This window comes from Ursus americanus, chromosome 20, assembly GCF_024610735.1.
Source record: "Ursus americanus isolate L20-20 chromosome 20, mUrsAme1.1.p, whole genome shotgun sequence".
NCBI lineage: Eukaryota > Metazoa > Chordata > Mammalia > Carnivora > Ursidae > Ursus > Ursus americanus.
In genome coordinates, this window is record NC_142146.1 from 27,571,485 (window position 1) to 27,593,556 (window position 22,072).

General features: G+C 34.8%; 1 protein-coding gene across 3 annotated transcripts in view; it reads right to left on the reverse strand.

Annotated features, from left to right (window-relative positions):
- CAPN7 (calpain 7) overlaps window positions 1-22,072 on the reverse strand; it is a 41,862-nt gene that overhangs the window by 10,498 nt on the left and 9,292 nt on the right. For 2 of the 3 annotated variants that reach the window (XM_045791724.2, XM_045791725.2), the window contains exons 5-16: window positions 20,467-20,667; window positions 18,252-18,338; window positions 14,624-14,750; window positions 13,738-13,823; window positions 12,195-12,288; window positions 10,623-10,769; window positions 9,327-9,433; window positions 8,279-8,399; window positions 3,548-3,692; window positions 3,316-3,415; window positions 2,885-3,020; window positions 2,289-2,364 (exon numbers count right to left, since the gene is read on the reverse strand). In XM_045791724.2, coding sequence (XP_045647680.1) covers window positions 2,289-2,364; window positions 2,885-3,020; window positions 3,316-3,415; window positions 3,548-3,692; window positions 8,279-8,399; window positions 9,327-9,433; window positions 10,623-10,769; window positions 12,195-12,288; window positions 13,738-13,823; window positions 14,624-14,750; window positions 18,252-18,338; window positions 20,467-20,667 — 1,427 coding nt within the window. The remainder of the gene's footprint in view (window positions 1-2,288; window positions 2,365-2,884; window positions 3,021-3,315; window positions 3,416-3,547; window positions 3,693-8,278; window positions 8,400-9,326; window positions 9,434-10,622; window positions 10,770-12,194; window positions 12,289-13,737; window positions 13,824-14,623; window positions 14,751-18,251; window positions 18,339-20,466; window positions 20,668-22,072) is intronic. The other variant, XM_045791726.2, reaches the window with a different exon arrangement.

Genomic DNA, 22,072 nt, shown 5'->3' on the forward strand with positions numbered 1-22,072 from the left:
ATAAAAATAAAATTGTAAACCAAAAAGTACTTTTTTCTGAAAAGGCAGTATCACTATATGTAAGAGGGAGCAGCATTTAAAAAAAAGAACAAACCCAAATAAAAAGCATAACTAAAATATTTTTGAAGTTCAAAAGCCATATAAACATCTTAATGCTAGGAATATATACTCACAATACTTGTGTTTTTTTGGTTGTATAGTGGCCAGCAGATGAAAAATCAGAAATTTGGGTAATTTACCTTTAATCCTTGGAATACCATGTGCCATGCCCATTCCAGAATATCAAGGGGTATTGACTGAGAGAATCCGTGCCTGGCCCCCCACCCTCCAACTACCAGGGATTGAATACCATGTTTTCTTCTGATTAAATAAAACAAGACTTAACGAAACCACTTTCTTTGCACAGCCTCCTTGAAAGAACTGTCAATAATTGCTTCCTTACCTCCCAGTCTCTCCTCAATCCACTCCAATTGGGCTTCTAAGCCCACCTCTCCACTCCACCAACTCTGTTCTTGTTAAGGTCAACAATGACTGCCAGGATGCTAAGTCCAAATGTTTCTTCTCTAACCTAATTTCACCTCTAAAATAGCAACAGATGCAGTTGCCCACTCTTTCCCTCATGAAACACTGTCTTCCCTTGGGTCATGTAAACCTTACTCTATTTCCTCAGGTACTCTGTTTTACTTTTTGTGCAGTAACTTTCCTCTGCTCAACCTTAAGATGTCTAAATCCAAGGGTCAGGTCGTGGGTGTTCATCTCTGTACCTACAACTCTCTACACCGGCAGTGTATACAGTCCTATCTTCAAAAGGTATCTATATGCCCCTGATTCTTCAATTTGTATCTATAATCCTAACCTTATCTCAGAACTCTACCCAAAAACCCAATTGTTTCCTTGGTTTCTACACTTTGATATCTAATAGGCATCTTAAATAAGTAACAAAACAAAAAATTATCTTTTGCTTTTACTCCACAACAAAACTGCACCCCCACCAGCTCTTACCCATCTCAGTAAATGTTACAGCAGCTTTTTATGAATGAAGCCAAAAAACCAGAAAGCATCCTTGAGTCCTCTTTGCCCCCTACATCAACTCAGGTCCTGACAATCCTACTGAAACCCAAATCTGCCCACTCCTCCTCATCTCCACTCCACTCCTACTATGCTAAGTTCTTTCTCAAAATCACTAATTTGGTTCTTTTCCATTTTTTGCCCTGCCAATATATTCTACAAAGAATGGTCTTTAAAAAAATTTGTATCATGTCATTTTCCTGATCAAGGCTCTCCAATTTCCTGTTACCCTTAGAACAAAATCTAAACCCTGGTGTGGCTTACAGAACATCATGTAATCTGAGCCTGCAAGCCTTTCTGACCTCTTGATACCATACCACCCCAGGCCCATGGCCTTTTTTCTGTTTCTAAGAAACACTCTTTTTCTCATTTAGAGTCCTTGCACTTGTTCCCTCTGCCTGTAATGCTTTTCCCTCTATTTCCCTGCATGACTGATTCCTTTTTGTCATTCAGAGTTCCTCCTTATCCCTTCTCAAAGAAGCCTTCCATGGCCACCAACCAAAGCAACCAGTCAGTCACAAACACATGACCATACTTATTTCTTTACACACACATCACTAATGTGAAAGCAAAGTAGTTTCAATATAGTATGCTAAATGCCTCAGGAGCCCTGCAGAGGGAAAGGTTCACTTTGCCTGGCAGAAAGGTTATCACAGAGGAAATAACATTTAAGGTGGATCTTAATTAACCATGTTCATTACATAGGATAGGGTAAGAGGAGTAAGTGGGTAGAAGACAGGGAGGAGAGAGATACTGGGGAGAAGAAACTGTATGAAAAGAGGGGAAGCAAGGGCATGGTGTGTTCAGGAGTAGTCAGTACCTCACTGAGGGTACTATGAAAAGCTGGGGCCTGAGATAAAAGGTAACAGGACAGTTAAGGTCAGACTATCAAAAGTCTTATAAACCACACCAAAGAGCTTAGATTTTACCCAAGAGTCCACAGAAAACCATAGAATTTCTGATCAGAGAAAAAGGATTTAAGTTTTAGAAATAAAACACTGACAGAAGTATGCAAGGGATATAGGAATCCCAAATTCCTGAGGTCTCTAAATTAAAAACAAATCAAAACACAAAAGTAGCATAAATACCAGCACGTCTGTTTGAATGGTTTTTATTAGCTGATCAGCATTATTTCTGCATAATATCTACAAAAAGTTTGTCATTTTAATCAGGTAAATGTAATTTTAATGTTTGTTTGAATGTTTGTCTACTAAACATACCTGGGTAATAAACTTTTTTCCCATCAGTCTTGTATACAACCATTGTGATAAATTCTCGATTATTTGCAAAATCATCCTGAAAGTACAAAGAATCCAATGTAGTTACGAAAATGGGCTCAAAATGCTCTCAAGTAGGGAAAAAAATTCTAATTTTAAGAGCATTTCAGCTACTTAGTGCTATAAAAACCACTTTTCTGAATTAAACTCATTTCAGTGGATGACCACACTGTATAAAGTAAAACATTAAAAAGACTCTGAGGCTATTAAGACTATGGTTATACTTTCCAGAATTAGGCCTAATGATTTAACATCTACAAACCCCCTTCAGAGTACTTTAATGTTAATATTCTTAAGACCTAAAGCATATATAATCAAGCTCAAAACCCTCACTGACAAGCATAAACGCACGTTTTTCTTCAAGATTTTAAGTATATAAATTTCCTTAGAGGAAAATACTCATTTATGTAATACAACACGATCTTCAAGCCACCTATATAAATGAAACATGCTGGTGACCAAATTACGTATCTTGTTCACAATGGTCTAATTATATTTTTTACAGTTTCTGTACAGGATATGTAAGAAGGGATTGGTACCTTGTCTGTTATGTGTCTACTAAGCAAAACCCAAACTGCAGCGCCCCCTTGTGGACACTGCACCTCCAGTTTGTACTGGGGGTTGTTGGCCAGGCTATAGGCATCTTTTACAGGTCCTTGCTTAGCATCCCAAGTACTAAAAGACAAAGTCAACAAAGAAAGCAATAATTAAATTTCTCATTGAGCTAAATTAGAAGACTATTTTTAAGTTTTGTGTTTCTAATACAACTAAGTTATCAGGATGTTTTATTGCTTAAAAAATTTTGGGCATAACCAAAATAGCATATAAACAAAATAAATATTACACTGCAGTCATCTGTGGTAATGACAAAAAGAATGCTAGTCTTCATAAATTAATCCTTATATTTTACATGAAAAAAGTGGAGACTACTTTAATATAAAGCATATTCTGAAATATACAAAAAAGTTACCTGTGAATACATGTTGATTCTTTAAAAAGACCTGGATTCCAACTCAAATAAATCACATCATAATACTGGCAGAGATCATCCCATGAAATCCAAAATATTCCTGAAAATTAGATGCCTGTTAATCTATAAAATATCTTAATGACAAATGACTTCAGTCAGTTAATGCATTTCAAATTATTAAAGCATGCTATTTAAAGATCAAATGGTATTAAAATTAAAAAGATATATTTACCATTGTCTATTTTCTGCGCTGTTCGAGGATCAAAGTTTAAATATTTTTGTAGCTCTGGGGTCCAGTTTTTTACATCATTTTCACTATATCTTCCTTTCCAACGTAAATGACTCCAAGGATTTTTCAGCTGGATAAATCGAAGCCCCTATTGAAAAAAAACAGGAGATACAGTTGCAAAACAGTATTACCAAATTTTTATTAGCTATATCATGTATTTTCTAAGACAGGATGCATTTTGGATACTGATCAATACTTTTCCTTCCAAATCAACTTACAATACTCTTTAATCAACATTTTCACTAGGTTACATATCTGATCCAAAACTGTAAATACCTACCTATCCCCAAGAGCTATGCTGTCCATATGGTAGTCACTACCCACAGGTGGTAATTAAAATTTTTTAAAATAAAAAAAATGAAAAATCAGTTCCTTAGTCACACTAGCCACATTTCAAGTGTTCAAGGACCACGCATAGCTAGTAGCACAGATACGGAACATTGCCATCACAGTAGGAAGTTCTTTTGGACAGTGCTGCCTTTCAAAGTCTACTCTGTTCTGGACCCATTTAATTTTCCAGTACTCATACCCCATGTATCTTTGGCTCTAATTCAGTCTTTCCTCTCCTCATCCCCACAAATAACCCTTATTCACAGTTTTACCTCTAAAGGCATTTACCCATGCTGTCCCCCTTTCCTCGAAGGCCCTCTCTGATCCCCTGTAACCACCCTCCCCCCTGCAGATCCTCCTTAGCTTTTTCCTCCACTGACTGTCTCTCAGTGAAGACTGAAACAGTGAAGAGAAAAAGAACATGGAGTCAGAATGAAATGGGACCAAAGGCCAGCTCTCCTATTAGTTAGCTTTATGGACTTTGGGCGGGTCATTTACTCTCTAATCATTTGTTTACTCACGCATGAAATGAAGATTATAATACCTCCTAGAACACTGTTGTGAAGATTAAATGAAGTAACATATGCAAAATATGCAAAATATTTAGCAATTAGTAATTGTCTTCTTTTAATTACTACCTCTTCTCTGAACTTTATAGTGCTAACACTCTGTATTACTTTAGTTTAAAACAAATAATGTCCTATCCTGTTTCCTACTTGTGCAAATGTATGAGTCTTTTCTCCCCAATGAGATTATAAACTCCTTGAAATGGTAACACTACTGTCCCTTTTCAGAAGTCTCCACTGAGTTTATAAAACGAGTGTTAAGGTTATGGTAAGTGCTCAAGAAATACTGGGTGTGTCTACAGAAACCACTACACGGACTCAGAAAATCAAAAGAGCTTGTAAATCCAAAACAGTATTTGTCTTATTTCAGGCAGTCAAATTAGGAAACTGTATTCATTTTCTAATGATGTCAAACTGTTTGGGGGACATTTCTGAAAGACACATTCCTTGGCTATTTTAAATGTGGCAAATCATGGCCTGGGAAAGATGTGACTTCTGGACATACGACTCATTCCTCTCAGGAATCTTCAAATTCCTTTTCTCAATTTCTTCTTACCCTTTGTCCACTCCTGCCATACAGATTTTAACTATTATTATTTTTTCATAAAACCTAATTCTACATAAGCAGGAAATCTGCCTTATTTCAGAACTCTAACCCTTCTTACAGAACGAATATAAAGGAGAGAAAATTGCTGCTAAGCTCTTCTGGGGCAAGTCCCAGGCATCACTGGCATGTAAGAACACTAAGAAGGAGCTGTAGATTTTGTTTGGGTAGAGAACCAACAATTCAAAGGCCCTGAATAGGGGAAGAAATGTTAGACTAAAAAAGGATCTGGTTTATGATGAAACATTCCATTTCCAAAGTTATATCCAAGTGCGAGCAAACGAAAAGACTTGGATGGATTCAGAGATCCCTTGGTAAGACTTCCTGGACTTAGAGACAGTAGCTTGAAACTGAGATGTAACTTCACAATAGACTATGGAACATAACCTCAAGGAGGAGACAACAAAATGAGCCAAAGGACTGCTGAGACTAAAAGTGAAGACCTTAGAATATTCAAGCTGGTTAGAGGCAAACAAAAAGGATAACATATTCACACAAGTATTAATAAAATCTTATTAAGTGAGGATATTCACAAATGTAGAAGATTGCCAGTAGCTTTAGTCTAAGATTAGGTCTATCTGCACAACAGAGGTTCTAGAGATAAATGCCTAAATGAGATAAATATTTTTGGAAATATTTTTAAATTCAAGTCAGAATTAAGGAACTATCTCAAAATACAGACAGCACCTGGGTGGCTCCATTGGTTAAGCATCTGCTTTCGGCTCAGGTCATGATCCTGGAGTCCTGGGACTGAGTCCCATGGCCATCAAGCTCCCTATTCAGCGGAGAGCCTGCAAACCTGCTTCTCCCTCTCCCTCTGCCCTTCCCCCTCGCTCATGCTCTCTCTCTCAAAATAAATAAATAAAATCTTTAAGCAAAAAATGATGAACCCAGGGAACTCACCAAGTATATAACTAATCAGATACTGGTGAAAACCCCTATAAATTTTAACACATGAAGAAGCCTTTAGATAAAGATCAACCCTGACTACAGAGTTCGTGTAAGCAAAAGGAAACTGTGAGATGTCTGCTCGAGCTGGGCAATGCTGCTTTGGATCAGTGACTTGTACAGAATTAAGACAGGAACATAAAGCATACATATGAACAGAGACCATTACATCATAGTGAAGAAACCTGTCTCAGGGTCACAGTTTACTTCAACCATACATGCTCTAAAATGCCTTCATCTCTACAGAATAATTCCCACATGGAATTGAAACTATGTGAATAGTGCTTTCTGATTTTTAACTAAAATGGCTGTTATCTGAAATTCTTACTCTACTGACATTCAGCAAATTTTTTAATGTTTTGTTTTCAGGTCAAACCACAAGTGCCTATTTCTCTCATAAACATGTTATTTGTCTAGTTTCCTCTGAACTATCAAAACAAATAGCCTTATTATTCAAAATAAATGATACAATCTTCACAGAAAATTTCCTCAAATTCAAGCTTACTTTTATATTGACTTTCATTATCTAAATTTAATTATCTTGCTATTATCTCACTGTTGATCACCTACCAGGATGTGGTTTTTTTTGAAGATTTATTTATTTGTCAGAGAGAGAGCGAACGCACAAGCGCAAGCAGGGGGAGCAGCAAGCAGAGGAAGAAGCAGGTTCCCTGCTGAGCAAGGAGCCCAACACAGGACTCGATCCCAGGACCCAGGATCATGACCTGAGCTGAAGGCAGATGTTTAACCAACTGAGTCACCCAGGCGTCCTGGTTACCTACCAGGATGTTTTAACAATAAATAACATACACATAGTACTAAATAACAGCAACTGTTATGGCCAATGTTTGACTCATGTTTGTGAAAAATTACATTTCTAAAACAAACACAAACCTCTCAGCTTATTCAATTTCACATTCGTTTTTATTTTTGTAAGTAATCAATTTTCATGCTACTTTTAAAGGAACATTACTATTCTTTACAAAAATGGTTAGGGATACAAGAGTGGCTGATTTAGAAAGCCTAGAGACTATATAAATTGATGTTGCAGCAGGTCCCTACTGCCTTCGTAATTCATATAATTTTACATGCCGTATAAGAAAATATATCTAATTAATACATAGTGGAACACTGTCACTGCTGATTGATTACTACTTCCTTCTGTTAGTTCAAGCAGGGGAAACTGGAATACGTGGCTAGTTAACTTGCCAGTGACTACAATGCTTAGGTACTCTGTATCATCAGAGAAAAAGAATCCTCCCATAACAATCTCTGTATTTTATTTATTTGACAGAGAGAGGCAGCAAGAGAGGGAACACAAGTAGGGGGAGTGGGAGAGGGAGAAGCAGGCTTCCCACTGAGCAGGGAGCCCAACGTAGGGCTCGATCCCAGAATGCTGGGATCATGACCTCAGCCGAAGGCAGACGCTTAATGACTGAGCCACCCAGGTGCCCCAATCTCTGTTATTTTTTTTTTTACACTACATTTTGTTTATTCATCTGTGGATGGACACTTGGGTCAATCTCTGTTATTTTCTAATCCATAGAACAGATCTATTTTTCAGTTAAAAAGAACTAATCAGTAACCCGAGAAGTAATGAAGTCAACCATTCCAACACCTGAGCAGAGAGAGTCTGAAATGAGAGAGTATGTGAGGGCTGCTAGGAAGAGAAACATTTGCAAATCCATTGGCATGTTTCTAATTCACAGGTATTTTCTTATTTTTTGTCCGTTCATAAATATTTACTGAATGTCTACCACGCTCTAGAGCCTAACATTATGATTGCCCCCAATACCAGCAAATAGCCCAGAGCCTTGAGGGCTCTGTGTTTACTTCAACCCTTTCCTTTTATGAAAAAGAGGCAAAAGGCATTTCTATTTTGTCATCAGTATCTGTGCGTCACTGTCATTACATTTCCCATCTTTTTACTTCATAATTTCCAATGGTTAAGGTCATTTTATTTAATGTCATAGGTAGAATGATTTTTAAAACGTCATCTAAACCTTGACTTGTTGGTATTCAAAAGTCTATTATACTACTGATGAGCACTGGGTGTTGTATGTAAGTGATGAATCACTGAATTCTACTCCAGGAACCAAATATTGCACTGTATGTTAACTACCTAAAATTTAAAATTAAAAAAAAAAAAGGTCTATAATACTATTTGGGATCCTTGCAATGTCTTACTATCAGGTATAAGAAAGAAGAAAAAAAACAAAGCAAAACCTTGAACTCTCTAATATCCAAAACAGCATACGCATGTGTGGGAACCAGACCCCACTTCTCTCCTTCAGCTTCAGTCATCATTCCAGTTGATGCAGTAATGAGGACATCCCCTTTGTGAAACCTGGAATAACCCCAACACACAAATAATCAAAAGAAAACACGTTTATAGCATCAGATCACACTATCTTTCCTTTAGTCTAAAGGTTTACATGAAAATTTCCACAAATTTTCACATCTTTGCTAAAATGGGCTACTCCCAACACCCCGCAAAGAACAAGTACATTTCTATTTCACAACGAATCAGATAAATTATCACATTGCCCCACCCTCCTCTAGTTTTAGACAATTATCAGGTAGAAACTTAACAATGAAGGAAAGCAAATGCTAAGTTTTCAAATGATTTACAAATAAAGTTGAAGATGTCAAATACATTTTGTCAAATCTTTGAAATTTTCTAGTTTCACTACTGAATGTGTACTACTGCACAATTTTCCCATCTCCACCTGCGGAGTATTCATTTAAGGCTTAAAAGCTACCTTCCTCCTTATATTCTCAGACTTCTCTTTTTCCACCTTCCCTCAAATTGGTAAGTACTTAGGAAGTATAAAACAATTTGTCCATATGATATATTCTAGATTCAAATGTTTTGGATTATTTATAATCTGGATTTATTGTAGCCAGTAAAACTGTCCTTCAACCAAAAAAAAAAAAAATAGCATCTGTGAGGATAACTGAGCGCTGGCCTTAGCAAGTACATACAGCAAAGTCCATTTTAAAAATACAATTTCCTGGGGGTGCCTAGCTGACTCAGTCAGTGGAGCACATGACTCTTGATCTGGAGGTTGTGGAGTTTGAGCCCTATATTGGGCGTAGAGAGTAAACAAACAGACCAAAAAAAAAAAAAAGAAAAAGAAAAGAAAACAAACAAAACCAGAATCTCCCTAAATAACTAAAAACGCAGTTTCTGCAGTATCTCTTCTAAATAAGGCATGAATTTTAAAAGATAGCCTCTCTTACTACCAAAAAGAGAGAGAGAGAAAATGTTTACCTTTGATAAAGCATTCTGAAAGAATTATCCTTACTGAAAGTTTGGCTATCTGAATGCATAGCAATCCTTTCTGGTATCCACCCAGTCAGTGCATGAAGATCAATATTCTGTAACATAAATACATTTTCAGGACTTGAGTCAATATTGTTTTCAAGCTCTTTAATAAATTCCGAGGGTAGCTATTAAGTTTCATTGATTTGATGTAATGATTGATAGAATAAATCAGAGGGTAGTAAGCTGTTTTCGACCAGTAATACATTTCTTATTTAACTTGAATTCCTACCTGGATTTAAGCACAAGTTTATCTGTTCCTTATAATCTCCATTGCTTTTCCTGAATGCAACAATTGTTTTACTGGTAAATATGATGAAAACTCAAAACATGTTACAGATAAAAGCTGTTTTAATAATGATGATGACAGTCACTCACCATTTAGTGAGTTCTTAGGACAGCCACTTATCTAATGTCTTACATGTATTCTCATTCTCTCTCTCTACGCTGCACTGGGTGAATTAAAAGGCACTGAGTTAGAAGCTAAACTATAAAAATATTTGAAGAACAGAACAACTGGGCATATAGACTGAGAGGAAATTTTAATATCCTACTGCATTTAACTATGACCTATACATTCTTTGCCTAGCACTGTAAGAAACAGAAAAGTGAAGGCCTGGTACTAGGTGGGGAAACTAACCAGCTATGAATGATGGATGACTTGTATACATTACCTCATTTAATCTTTACAACTCTGAGAGGTGGGTATTATCCTCATATTACAGAGGCTAAGAATGGTTACATACCTTTCCTAAGGCCACAGGCTGGTTAGTGTCATAATTCAAAGTTACACTAATCTGATTAATTTTTGGCATAAGCCTCATCCAACTAAAGGACACTGGCACACACCTTGATTTTGTAGTTTAGTTTGCTAAGATTGGGAAAAACTAAAAAAACTCCTTGAACCTGAATTTACAGATCAAAAAACATACATAAGGATGACAATATGACACATCCCTTTGATCTGAAGAGACGTCTTTAGAAAGGTATACTGTATCTAATTAATTGGTCTTGTATCCCAATATGACAGCAGACATACATTTAAGGCTTCCCTGAATCCCTTTACAATGCACTATCCTTGTAAAAGAAAATACAGTTTTCCTTAATAAGGTGACTGATCAACATTTTTAGGGGTTGATACTGTTTTATTTTCCTTTAAACAAAAAATGTCATCTATAATCTCTTAAATTTAAAATAGTCATATTAGGTAGCATAAGTCTGTGTCTGGATCATCCTGATACTTACTGAATTGGATCCTGGGAAATCGTATCCTCCCATGACCTTCATATATGCTTTTTCTATGAGAGAAACCCATAATTCACTCTTGTTGTTAGAATAAGAACAGAGCAATTCTCCCTTATGATCAACAGGTAATTGATCATCAATTATCACCTGGAGAAAGAGAACATTAATTTCCTTAGGTGGTACAAAATATCTCAAAATCCTTCCTATCAAGGAAAAAAATACCTTTCAAAGATGAAATAAAAGGCACAATAGCCTATTATTAAAGTAATGTCGCTTCATATTTCTAGAATCTGATCAATTATAAAATATTATACAATGTCTTTATTCAATTTTATAGGTTAATCTCCCTGTCATGTGATAACCTTGACCCAACTGGTTAAATGGATCTATACCATCAAAATTACTACAGATTCTAGAAATGTACATTATATCTAAAATAATTATAAAAGGGCCTCACTATTAACGTAAATAACAATATTACTACATGTAATTTTAACCTAAACCTGCAAAAAGACTCGTTATGTACAGTTGTAAAAGTAGAACACTATGGCCAAAAGATACATTTAAGTAGTAGAGGAAGTGATCACTACAAAGACACAGTTTCTAAGTCACATTAAGTGATTTGGGAAACAAGGATAGGAAGAATTCTGATCTAACACTAAAAGGAGAATCATGCAACTACATTTTCAAAGACTCTTTAAACAAGGGGTTAAAGATTACAGTTCAGAAAAACCATTCTCAATGATTTTGCTTAATTTTTAAGTAACAGTGATTCTCAAACGGACTTCTTAGCAGCATAACATCATCTGGGAACTTGTTAGAAATGCAGATTATGGCCCCACCCCACAAATTCTGAACCGGAAACTGGGGGGGGGGCAGCAATTTTTGTTTTAAGCCCTCCATGTGATTTTATACATACCAAAATTTGAGTATTACTGAGCCACTGAGCAACTTCCCAGACTGAAAGAATCAGGGGATTTGTTTAAATGCAGATTCCGATTCAGTAGGTTCAGGATAAGGCCTAAAATTTTGCAATTCTAACAAGTTCCCAGGTAAATGCTAATGTTGATTCATGGACCTCTGAGTAGACAAGAGCTAGAGAATCCCAACAATACCAAGCTATTACAACAAACTCATAGCTCTTAAAGAAAACAGTGTAATTGCAGACTATATATATTTCACAAAGGAAAACATAACTTTAAAGGCTTCTTAGGTTTGAGGTTATGACTATATATAAAAACTCCTGTGACCTAACAGATTTAGTTCGTCCGATTTCCTTTTCCTTTTAATCAATTAAGAACTATCTGATTAAAGTTTAAGCATCAGTAATAATTAGTTCAATGATACTTCTTGAAATTTTCTATAAATTTCCCAAAAACATTTTTAAAAAGACTTTCTTAATTTTTATTTTTAATTATTAACATGATGTTATTGGTAGCAATATGCAGAACACCAGACTCAAAATCTTTTTAAATGTTTACACAAATAACATTTCTTAATGATTCTACTCAATATTCAAAGGTGGGGAAGGGAGAGAGAGAAGGGGTTGGGGTGGGGAGAGATATTATTCACCTTTCTTGGGACACCATTGAGGTGAAGTTTTACCATATACTTTCCACATGGATTGTATTCTGGCTCACCATCCTTATTCTGAGGGTAAATTATGCTTTTGTAAGGAAAATAAATATTGAAATACCAAATTAATATTCAATATAAACTACTATGCAGGATATTATATTTTATTTAGACATATGCTACTGTCTTGGCAATTTTATAAAAATAAACATGAGAAAATTTTCTATGATAGGCCTAGGAAAAGGATTTCACCCTAACCAAAGTGCTTATTTAATATAAAGAAAATATCTTATGAGATCATAAAGAGTAAATTTCACAATACTCTGAAAAATACTAAGTTTTTAATTATATACTCTAATAAATTTTCTATTAAGTGGATATATTTTATGCCAGTTGAAATAATCTTCTCTCACTGGCTCAAGAAAAGACCATTTCAATTAACAAGAACTAAGGCAACTAACTACAACTCTGATAAAGTTAACACAATTCTGATAAAGTTACACAAAATTATCTAATAAGATATTTGTATCAGTATCCATTTTCTTTTACACTACGTATTATTTACTTATATGATCTATCTATCCAAGATGGCAAATAGCTTGAAACTAAGGTCTGTGTTTAATTTATCTTTGTGATCTAAAGGACTTAGACAAAAACCACTCAGGAAAAGATGCATGAAAAATTATAATGCTTAATTTTACAATGAATGATCTTTAGCTAATAAAACTTTAAAAAATGAGAGAAAAACTATTTCAGTAGCATTTCAGTACATTCAGCAGTTCTAGCCAAAAGAACTATTTTATATTTTCCAGTTGCCATATTAAAAGTTACAAAGGTGGGGGGCGCCTGGGTGGCTCAGTCGTTAAGCGTCTGCCTTTGGCTCAGGGCGTGATCCTGGCATTCTGGGATCGAGCCCCGCGTCAGGCTCCTCTGCTAGGAGCCTGCTTCTTCCTCTCCCACTCCCCCTGCTTATGTTCCCTTTCTCGCTGGCTGTCTCTGTCAAATAAATAAATAAAATCTTTAAACAAAACAAAACAAAACCTTTAAAAAAAAAGTTACAAAGGTGAGATTTAATATATTTTAACCGAACTTATCCAAAATATTCAGTGTGTAATTACTATAAAAATTTGAAATATCTTCCAATTTTATATTTTTTTGTGCTTAGTTTTCAAAATCTGATGCACGTTACACTTACAACCCATTTTGATTCAGACTAGCCCTTTTCAAGTATACAATATCCACATGTGGCTAGTGGTTACCATATACTAGAATTATAAACACGACAGGATTTTCTTTGACCAATTTTATTTATTTCAAAACATACCTATTTTATATATATTAATACATGTGCATATGTTCTTAGACTATTTTAGGAAATCTTTACACATTCACAAATCATCTGTTTAATACATATACAGGGCCACAATATTCTAAGTGATAAGCCTTCTTCACTTTCTATGCAGATAAGACCTAAGCTGTTAATTTCTAGTTAAGAGACAATTATATGAAAAGGGCTAAAGGGACAAATACAAAATTTTACCTGGTAATCAACTTCTTATTAAATCGTCTTTCATAAGCTGCACTGATAGCCAGTGATGCCACAAAGGAACAATCTGATACTATTGTCTGTTAATAAGAATTTATGAATATATTAATTCCTTCATGTAATTTCAACATTACCACAATACTTAACCACTACACTTAAGCAGCTGACATTTTATGCTGAGTTAACTGTTGCTTGAATACCAAAATAATAACAGAAATTCTATACTGCCAACTCACACATATTTTCTTCAAACAAATCCTAGAAAAACTGAGTAAAATATTTCAACAAAGTTAATTTAGAATAAATATGATGATTTATTTCTTACATGGATAAAAGCATACTCACTGAACCCATAAGTTTTTAATGATAATTTAAAGGCATTTTAAAAGAAGTTTATTATAATATGACCAATTAAACTGAATATGCACATCAAAAGATTACTGAATCACAGTATTTCAGGACCATTATTTTTTTACTGACTAGAAGACACCTGTATTTCAATGCAAAACTTAACTGAATAAAGCCTACAATAAAGCCCTATGCTGTTCCATCACTGAAGTGTTTTAAATAAGCCTAATATCTTCCTTTTTAAAAAATACCTATTTTTCTCTTATCAAGGTGAAGCTGAGACCCTCAACTTTCTCATCTGCAAGAATATATTGATAAACAGGGTCTATATAAAAATCTGTAACTGCTCAAACCAGTTATTCATACTCACATTATCTCAGTATGTCTAAGTCAAACTGTGCAGAATAATTTTTCCAATTATACTCATGCACCTTAATATATAATAAAAGCTAAAAAAAAAAAAAAAACCCAAATCTATATTCAAATTACTTCAAAATGTTAGCTTTCATATAAAATTATATAAAATGTTTACCTGCTTTATGCTAAAACTGGACACAGTATAAATCATTGTAGGATTGTTGGTGAGGTCTTCTGGTCGTACCCATTTGGAAAATGTAGCTTTTTGTTTAGGTGATAATGGTAGCTTGCCCCATCTATCACTGCGGTAATAATAAAAATTAAATACTACTACTACTAAAATTAATCTTTAAAAATGACACGAAAACAAAATTAAATTTCCTAGAGATTTATTTATTTGGTAGAATGAGTATAGCTATTCTTATATCATCCTAAAATAATGCTCTGGTCAAATCTGGCTCTTTACACTTAATGATGAATCCAGTCAATGTGCTCATCCTTCTCAATTAAAAAAATATAAATTTATAACTGCAAACAGGAAAGCAACTTAAATTCACTTCTATTTAAGAATAAAATTTAAAAGTTTAAGTTAACATCATTATATTCAAGAAATTCAGTTTCAATAAAATGGAACCATTAACAATAATACAAGCTGACTGAATTCAAAAGGACCTAGGAAGCTACAGATCCTTATGACGGCTCTTGATAAACTCTTCTCTGCAGGGCTAACAATGAGAGCAGCTAATTATTATAACCATGTACCAGACATCATGCTAGAGTATTTTATATGCACTATTCATTTAATCCATAAAACAATTCCATTAAAGCAAATATTTTTGGAAAAGGTTTAAAAGTGATCTAATAACTTGCCAAGGTCACACAGCTGAAAGTGGCAGCACTGGCATTTGAATCCAGGTCTCCAGTGCCAGATCCACCATTCTTATCCACTACCCTCCGACTGCGTGTTGGGAATATGCTGTGTGGTGTTTCTCTAAGACTGATGTATAGCACAAAATAAAAAACATCTTTCCTCAAACCTCTTCTAGAATAAGGGTAACAGTCTTTGGGTTTCATAAGATTTCTAGGATTATACAAAGTTTATGATATGCAAACTGAAGCAAATATAACATGTTTTTCTCAAAAAAATACTGACATTAGGAGAAAGGTGGTTTTGTGGTCAGGTGTGATCTACAAACTCCTACATTGTTTTCTTCATTAAAGGACATGTGTAAATGTTTAATAAACCAAGGTTTATGTAAACTTCTTAGACTATTGTATATAACACTTCTCAAACTTTTTGATGTCCATCTCAAGAACCACTAGTGTTCTGGTGACATTTTGGTACCTGTGTAGGAACAGTAGCTGATTGTACATACAAAGTGAGCTGAACGAATTCAGAAGAATTTAAAGACAGCCATCACAAAATTTAAGGGAAAATATAAAGTTAATTCAAATCTATAATTTAATTACTTTGTATTATTAACCTGCCGTATGAGAATACAGAGTAAATCCAAGATTCCTTAATCTCTGTTCTCTCAAAAGTCACCATTATCAAATTCAGTGTTTTCTTATAACTTTAAAGATATTAAAAATATTTTATAAATATTATATTCAAATATGCTTACTTTAGGATTTAAAAATACATGACCTGAATAGAAAAAAAAAAGTTTAAAAATCAATCTTTCTAACCAAAGATTCATAAATTGTGGAACCTTTTTTCATTAGTCTGTTACCTTTGAATTTTGAAATATTTACTGTTACTTTTTCTTCTGACTATTCTACTGTAAAATAATCTAAAAAACAAGAATGGGAAAATCTTGCTAGAATAATATAGTATTTATTCTTGATTTTTCTCCAAATTTAATTAATTCAGCAAGTATTTACTGAGTACCTACTAGATGCCACACATTGCACTAGACACTGGAGTGTAATTAAGACAGACATGTTCTCTGTCCTTAGGAAACTTAAAATCCAGTGTGGAGGACTGACACTAAGTAATCTTATACAAAATATATAAAATTCCAACTGTGACAAGTGCTATGCCTAAATTAAGGGAGTTTGCATAGTATCATATTTTACTGTTTCAGTTATATTTTCCCATGTTATTTAATTTCTCAAAAACTTGATTGTTCATGGTTGTATGGTATTATTCTTATAGATGTTCTTCTGTTGTATGAGCACTAAAAACATGATCTATCTTAACTTATTACGCAAATTGACACTACAAGTTTATATCCCTACTTGGATATAACCATTTAAGAACGTACTAGAATAACTGATTCACACTTTCACAATTACAATATTGATGAATATCTTTTACATAAATCTTTGACTATATCTATGAACACTTTTTCAAATTGGTTTCCTGAAGTGAAATTAATGGTCAAAGGGATAAACTTTTGTTTGCTTGTTTATTTTACACATTTTGAAGTATCTGAAATGTACAACCAAATTTTGTAATATAATTTAGAATTAATAATTATTTTTCAAAATTAACCCTTATTATATAACAATATAATAAGCACTATTAAGTGCTTTATATTTTATTAACTAATTTAATGATCACAGTAACACTATGAGGTAGATTCTATTCTTATTTTAAAATCTGAGACAGATTTAACAACTTGCCCAGCATCATACAGCATACAAAACTGGACAGTTTGGCTCTAGAATCTATGTCCTTAGCATCAATCAATGCTACAGAGCTTCTCAGATATAAAAATTTCTTGGACTCCAATCAGTGACTAGCATCACATGGTTGCCTGGGTGAAAAAAAACTAGGTTGATAACTCACTGGCTAGATGTCCAACTTTTGCCCACCTAAGAACAACAAAACATTAGAGAATGAGAAAGCAGCTCTTTTGTTCTTTATAGAACCTTTTACATATTTGGTTTGTAATAAACATTCAACTCTGATTTTTTTCTAATAAATAGAACATGCTCATTGCAAAAATTTTGAAAAAATTTAAAAAGTTAAATCACCCAGTTTTGCTATCTAAAGATAACCACTGTAAATATCTGACGTGTACCTTTACATCATTTTTTCTATCCATAAATACATGAAATGAAAAAAATATATAAATACAACATCCAAATTTTCCATTTTTAAATTTACTATATTGTAAGCATTTTCCCTATATCTTTCAAAGATGTATATTTTATTGGTAGCATAAACATTTACTATAATAACATAGATGTGCCATTATTTATTCATTCTTATATTGTTGGATATTTAGTTTGTTTCAGTAATTTTTTTGCTGTAACAGATGCTTTGATGAATGCTTTTATTATACACATCTTTAGTCAAACTTTTATTGCCTTAGAATTAGAAGCTGGGAGTCATGAACCAAGTAACATTTTTAAGGCTCTTAACACAAGCTGCCACCATCCGAGAAGGTTGTGCTAACCAACATTCTCATAATTAACCCTTTCTTGGATTTTTTTTTAGTAAACAACGACACTGTCATCATTCTATTCCACTTTTCCATTCGTTTCTTTCTTTACTGACTTTGCTGTTGTGATTCACACACCAATTCGACAAATATTTACTTTGTGCCAGGTACCGTGCTCGTGTAATGGCAGGCAAAAGGAGAGCCATATGTGCCCATTACCAGGCAAATGACCACACAGATACTCTTGCTATGTTGCCTTGCATTTTTCCCACAGCTGTACCTCTCTTACAGACTTTTTTATTACAAATTGTAATTTCAAGGCTATGAGTTAAATTGGACTTCAGAGTATGGAAAAACTACTCAAAAATTAAAATCATCTTGGAAATAAAAAGTACAATAATGCTTACTTACCAGAAAGGCATTGGATAGGCAAAACGCTCCCTCAGATCAATACTCATGAAAGGAACATATTCTATACCATTTATTTTTGATGTTGTCCTATAAAACACAAGGAAAAAAAATCTAAAGTAAATGTTCGAGTTTACCTTAACTACCAGTCTTATTTAAAATTTATATGACAAAGTATGGCACTGTAATAAAATGAAAATGACAGTCTCATTTGTTGATATCTTTATTTGAATTAAATTTTCAGAAAATAGTTGAATACCAAAAAAATGATTCAATTCAATCCTGTAAGAGTAAGACTTACATCCTTCACAACTAAACCATGGTCTCAAGAAAAGCTTGTACTAAAGGTACTGAAGGTATCCCTCACACCAAGACACAAAATGAATCCTATCCTAAGCCCAAAAGGAGAAAGCAATTGGTTATTTAAAAAACATGACATTTATGGGGCGCCTGGGTGGCACAGCGGTTAAGCGTCTGCCTTCGGCTCAGGGCGTGATCCCGGCGTTGTGGGATCGAGCCCCACATCAGGCTCTTCCACTATGAGCCTGCTTCTTCCTCTCCCACTCCCCCAGCTTGTGTTCCCTCTCTCGCTGCCTGTCTCTATCTCTGTCAAATAAATAAAATCTTTAAAAAAAAAAAAAACATGACATTGACAATTCTGGAATAGATGTCCTTCCTATATCCTGGTTACGAGAATGAGGAATGGATAGTGCAAGAAGGAAGCTCTGGCCACGTGACAAATTAAAAGAAATGCGGTTTGTCGTAGCTTTGCACATTTTGTGTGTATGTTCATTTGTATATATCAAATATTTCCTTCTTCTGTTTCTTTCCCTCATTTTATTTAAAAGTAGTTGCAGGGTAGCTTCACAACTTAGCCTTTAGGTAACAATGTTCAGTGAGACTGTGACTGACTTTGAAGACTAATTAGTACAGTAAGCAATGGATACAATGACTGTGTGTATCCTCATTTTGAGAGGATGAAAACTTTTCACCAGTATGAAGGATAACTGAATTCTGTTAGGTAGAAATATTAGTGCTTCGTTGTAGCATGAAATTCAAATGTGTGTAGAAAGGAGCACATGGATGCTAAGTAGCCTCAGTGTTGCACTGTTACTGTCTCTCAGCTCCAAAACCATCCTTCTTTGTCTTTTTGTGTGTTGTAGCGGTTCATATGCAATTTTTCTTCCTTTTTTTTTTAAAAGATTTTATTTATTTGGCAGAGAGAGACAGTGAGAGAGGGAACACAAGCAAGGGGAGTGTGAGAGGGAGAAGCAGGCCCCCAGCGGAGCAGGGAGCCCGATGCAGGGCTCTATCCCAGGACCCTGGGATCATGACCTGAGCCGGAGGCAGATGCTTAACAGCTGAGCCACCCAGGCGCCCCCATATGCAATTTTTCCAAGCAAAATGAGACACATTAGAAGAATTAAAATCACCAGTAGGAAAAAAAAGATAACTGCCTTCAGGTGGCTGCTACAAACGAAGGCACCTTTTCAGCGCAATTTTAGGAAATTAAAAGTGAGCAACTACATGACTTGCACAGCTCTAAGCAGCTTGGATCTCCTCCAACTGAAGAGAAGTCACACTGGCGCAGAGATCTAGCCCATCTACACTGGCTCAGACTGCAATCACGAGGATTTCCTCATCTTTGCTGTTTTGCATTTTTAAAATCCCCTGAGGCTGCATCCAGACCCTGAGTTGGCAAATGTTTTCTGTAAATGACCAGACTGTACATCATTCTGGCTTTGTAATGAGGTCTCTGTCACATATTCTTCTGTTTTTTGTTTGTTTTCTTTTTTATAACCCTTTAAAGAAATGTAAAAACTATTCATAACTTCAGGCTTCCCTTTGCTGAGCCAGGCCTACACTATTTCAAGGTAACAGTTTTTCTCCCTAGGAGGGCTCCGGTTACCAGCTGCAGAGATTATGAGTGGTCTGCCATAGCTCTAATTCTGCTGTTTGACCTTTAGTGCTCGATTTTAAAGTATGCTAGGATTTTCAGAAAAACATATGTCTAGTAGAAATGCTAATACTAAAATATAACAAATTTTAACTACTTCAAGTTGAGGCTATAGGACAATATAATTTATAATTTCATAATGAGAGCACGACACACTATAACAAAGATGTGATTACAACTCACCAAACCTAATGAAAATAAAATTACCTGTGTTGATTATGTTAACAAAATTATTCATTACAACGAATCAAACTGACTTACCTGAGAACTTCTATTTCTTCTGCTGTATATCTCTGTCCTTGTGCATCACATGACTGTGGACTTATAAAGGGTTGAGGTCTTTCAAGGAAAGGACTAGTCCCTAGTGGAAAATGTGTTCTCGTTGGAGGTGGCTTTGGTTTGATATTTGTTGACTTGATTTTGCATAATGGTTTTGTTAAAGGCTCACTCAATGCTTCTGCTCTGTAATAGAAAGAGGTACAGAAAAACTGTTCTAGTTTTTCTTCTCACATTTAAGCTTTCCAGAAAATAAAATGTACTTCAAGAACCAGTCAAGCACTCCTAATGTAAAATTAGTATATACGATTCATACATACCAGTCAGCAGTACACTTCTGAAGCTACTTCAAAAAGTAAGTATTTCACAACTGATATACATTAATTGATAATACTGCTAACATTAATTAAGCACTTACTGCATGTCAGATACTATGAAAGGTAAGGGGGATATGAGAGAGTATTAAATGCAATCTCTGCTTTTAAAGTGTTCACAGTTTTGTGGGGGAAAGAAAGACAACTGTATCCAAAGTGACAGATACTAAGAAGTATTACATGTGAGTGAACACACAGCAGAAGATATTAACTGAATGACCAAGAAAAGAGAGTAAGTCAGGGGAGATTATTCTGAATTGATGTTTGAGCTGCAGAGAAGTCCACCTGGGAAGTGAGGGAGCATTCTAAGTAGAAAATAGCATGGTGCAGAAGTATGAAACAGCATAGCAAGTTAAGATAACTTCAAAAAAAAAAAAAAAAGGATGAAGGCCCTGTGAAAAGTACAACCAAGAGGCAGAAGGAAAGGGACTAGGAGCAAGAGTTGATCACGGAATGTCTCACATGATATTCAAGGGAACTTTGGCTCTGTTTTGTCAAAGGTTCAGCAAGCTAAAAAACAGAAGTTCTTAATTTGAGGTCCACATATGAGCTCCAGGAATCTTGTGAACACTCTGAAATTACATAAAATGGACATGAAAAAAATTTTATGTACATTTTTCCTAGAAAGAGGATCCATAATTTTGAACAGACCCTCAAAGGAGCCAATGACTGACCCACCCCTCTGAGCTTAGGGTGCACTCAGAGGATACTGGATGGGTTATCCACATAGTTGTAATAAACATCACCTCCGATTCTGACTAGTGAAAAAAGTGAAAATGGAGAAGATAACTATGTGTCAAGTGCCCATATCCTCATGAATCTGGAGAGATAAATTAAATGTTAGATGATGACAATGAAAAGGAAGGATGGCTGTTTTACTTCAATCAAAAAAAAGAAGGGCTGGGGGTGGTATAGCTACCTAGTCAGACCCTCAAAAGGAGGTAATTTTATTAATTCATGCTATAACTACAAATGCATTTTCCATCCTTTTCCTTCATCTATTACACTCTTTAAGAGGAATAATTCTCTTGTGCAAATCTGTTCATTCTCAATAACCTACTGAGCACATACGGTATGTCTCTGCTAGGTGGTTACAGCATTGAACAAAACAGACAAAATTCTCTGCATTCACAGAGTTTACATGGAGGGTTGGGGGGTTCAAAGGGACGTAGGCAATATAACAAACATGATAAACTAGTAACTTTCATATACCTTAG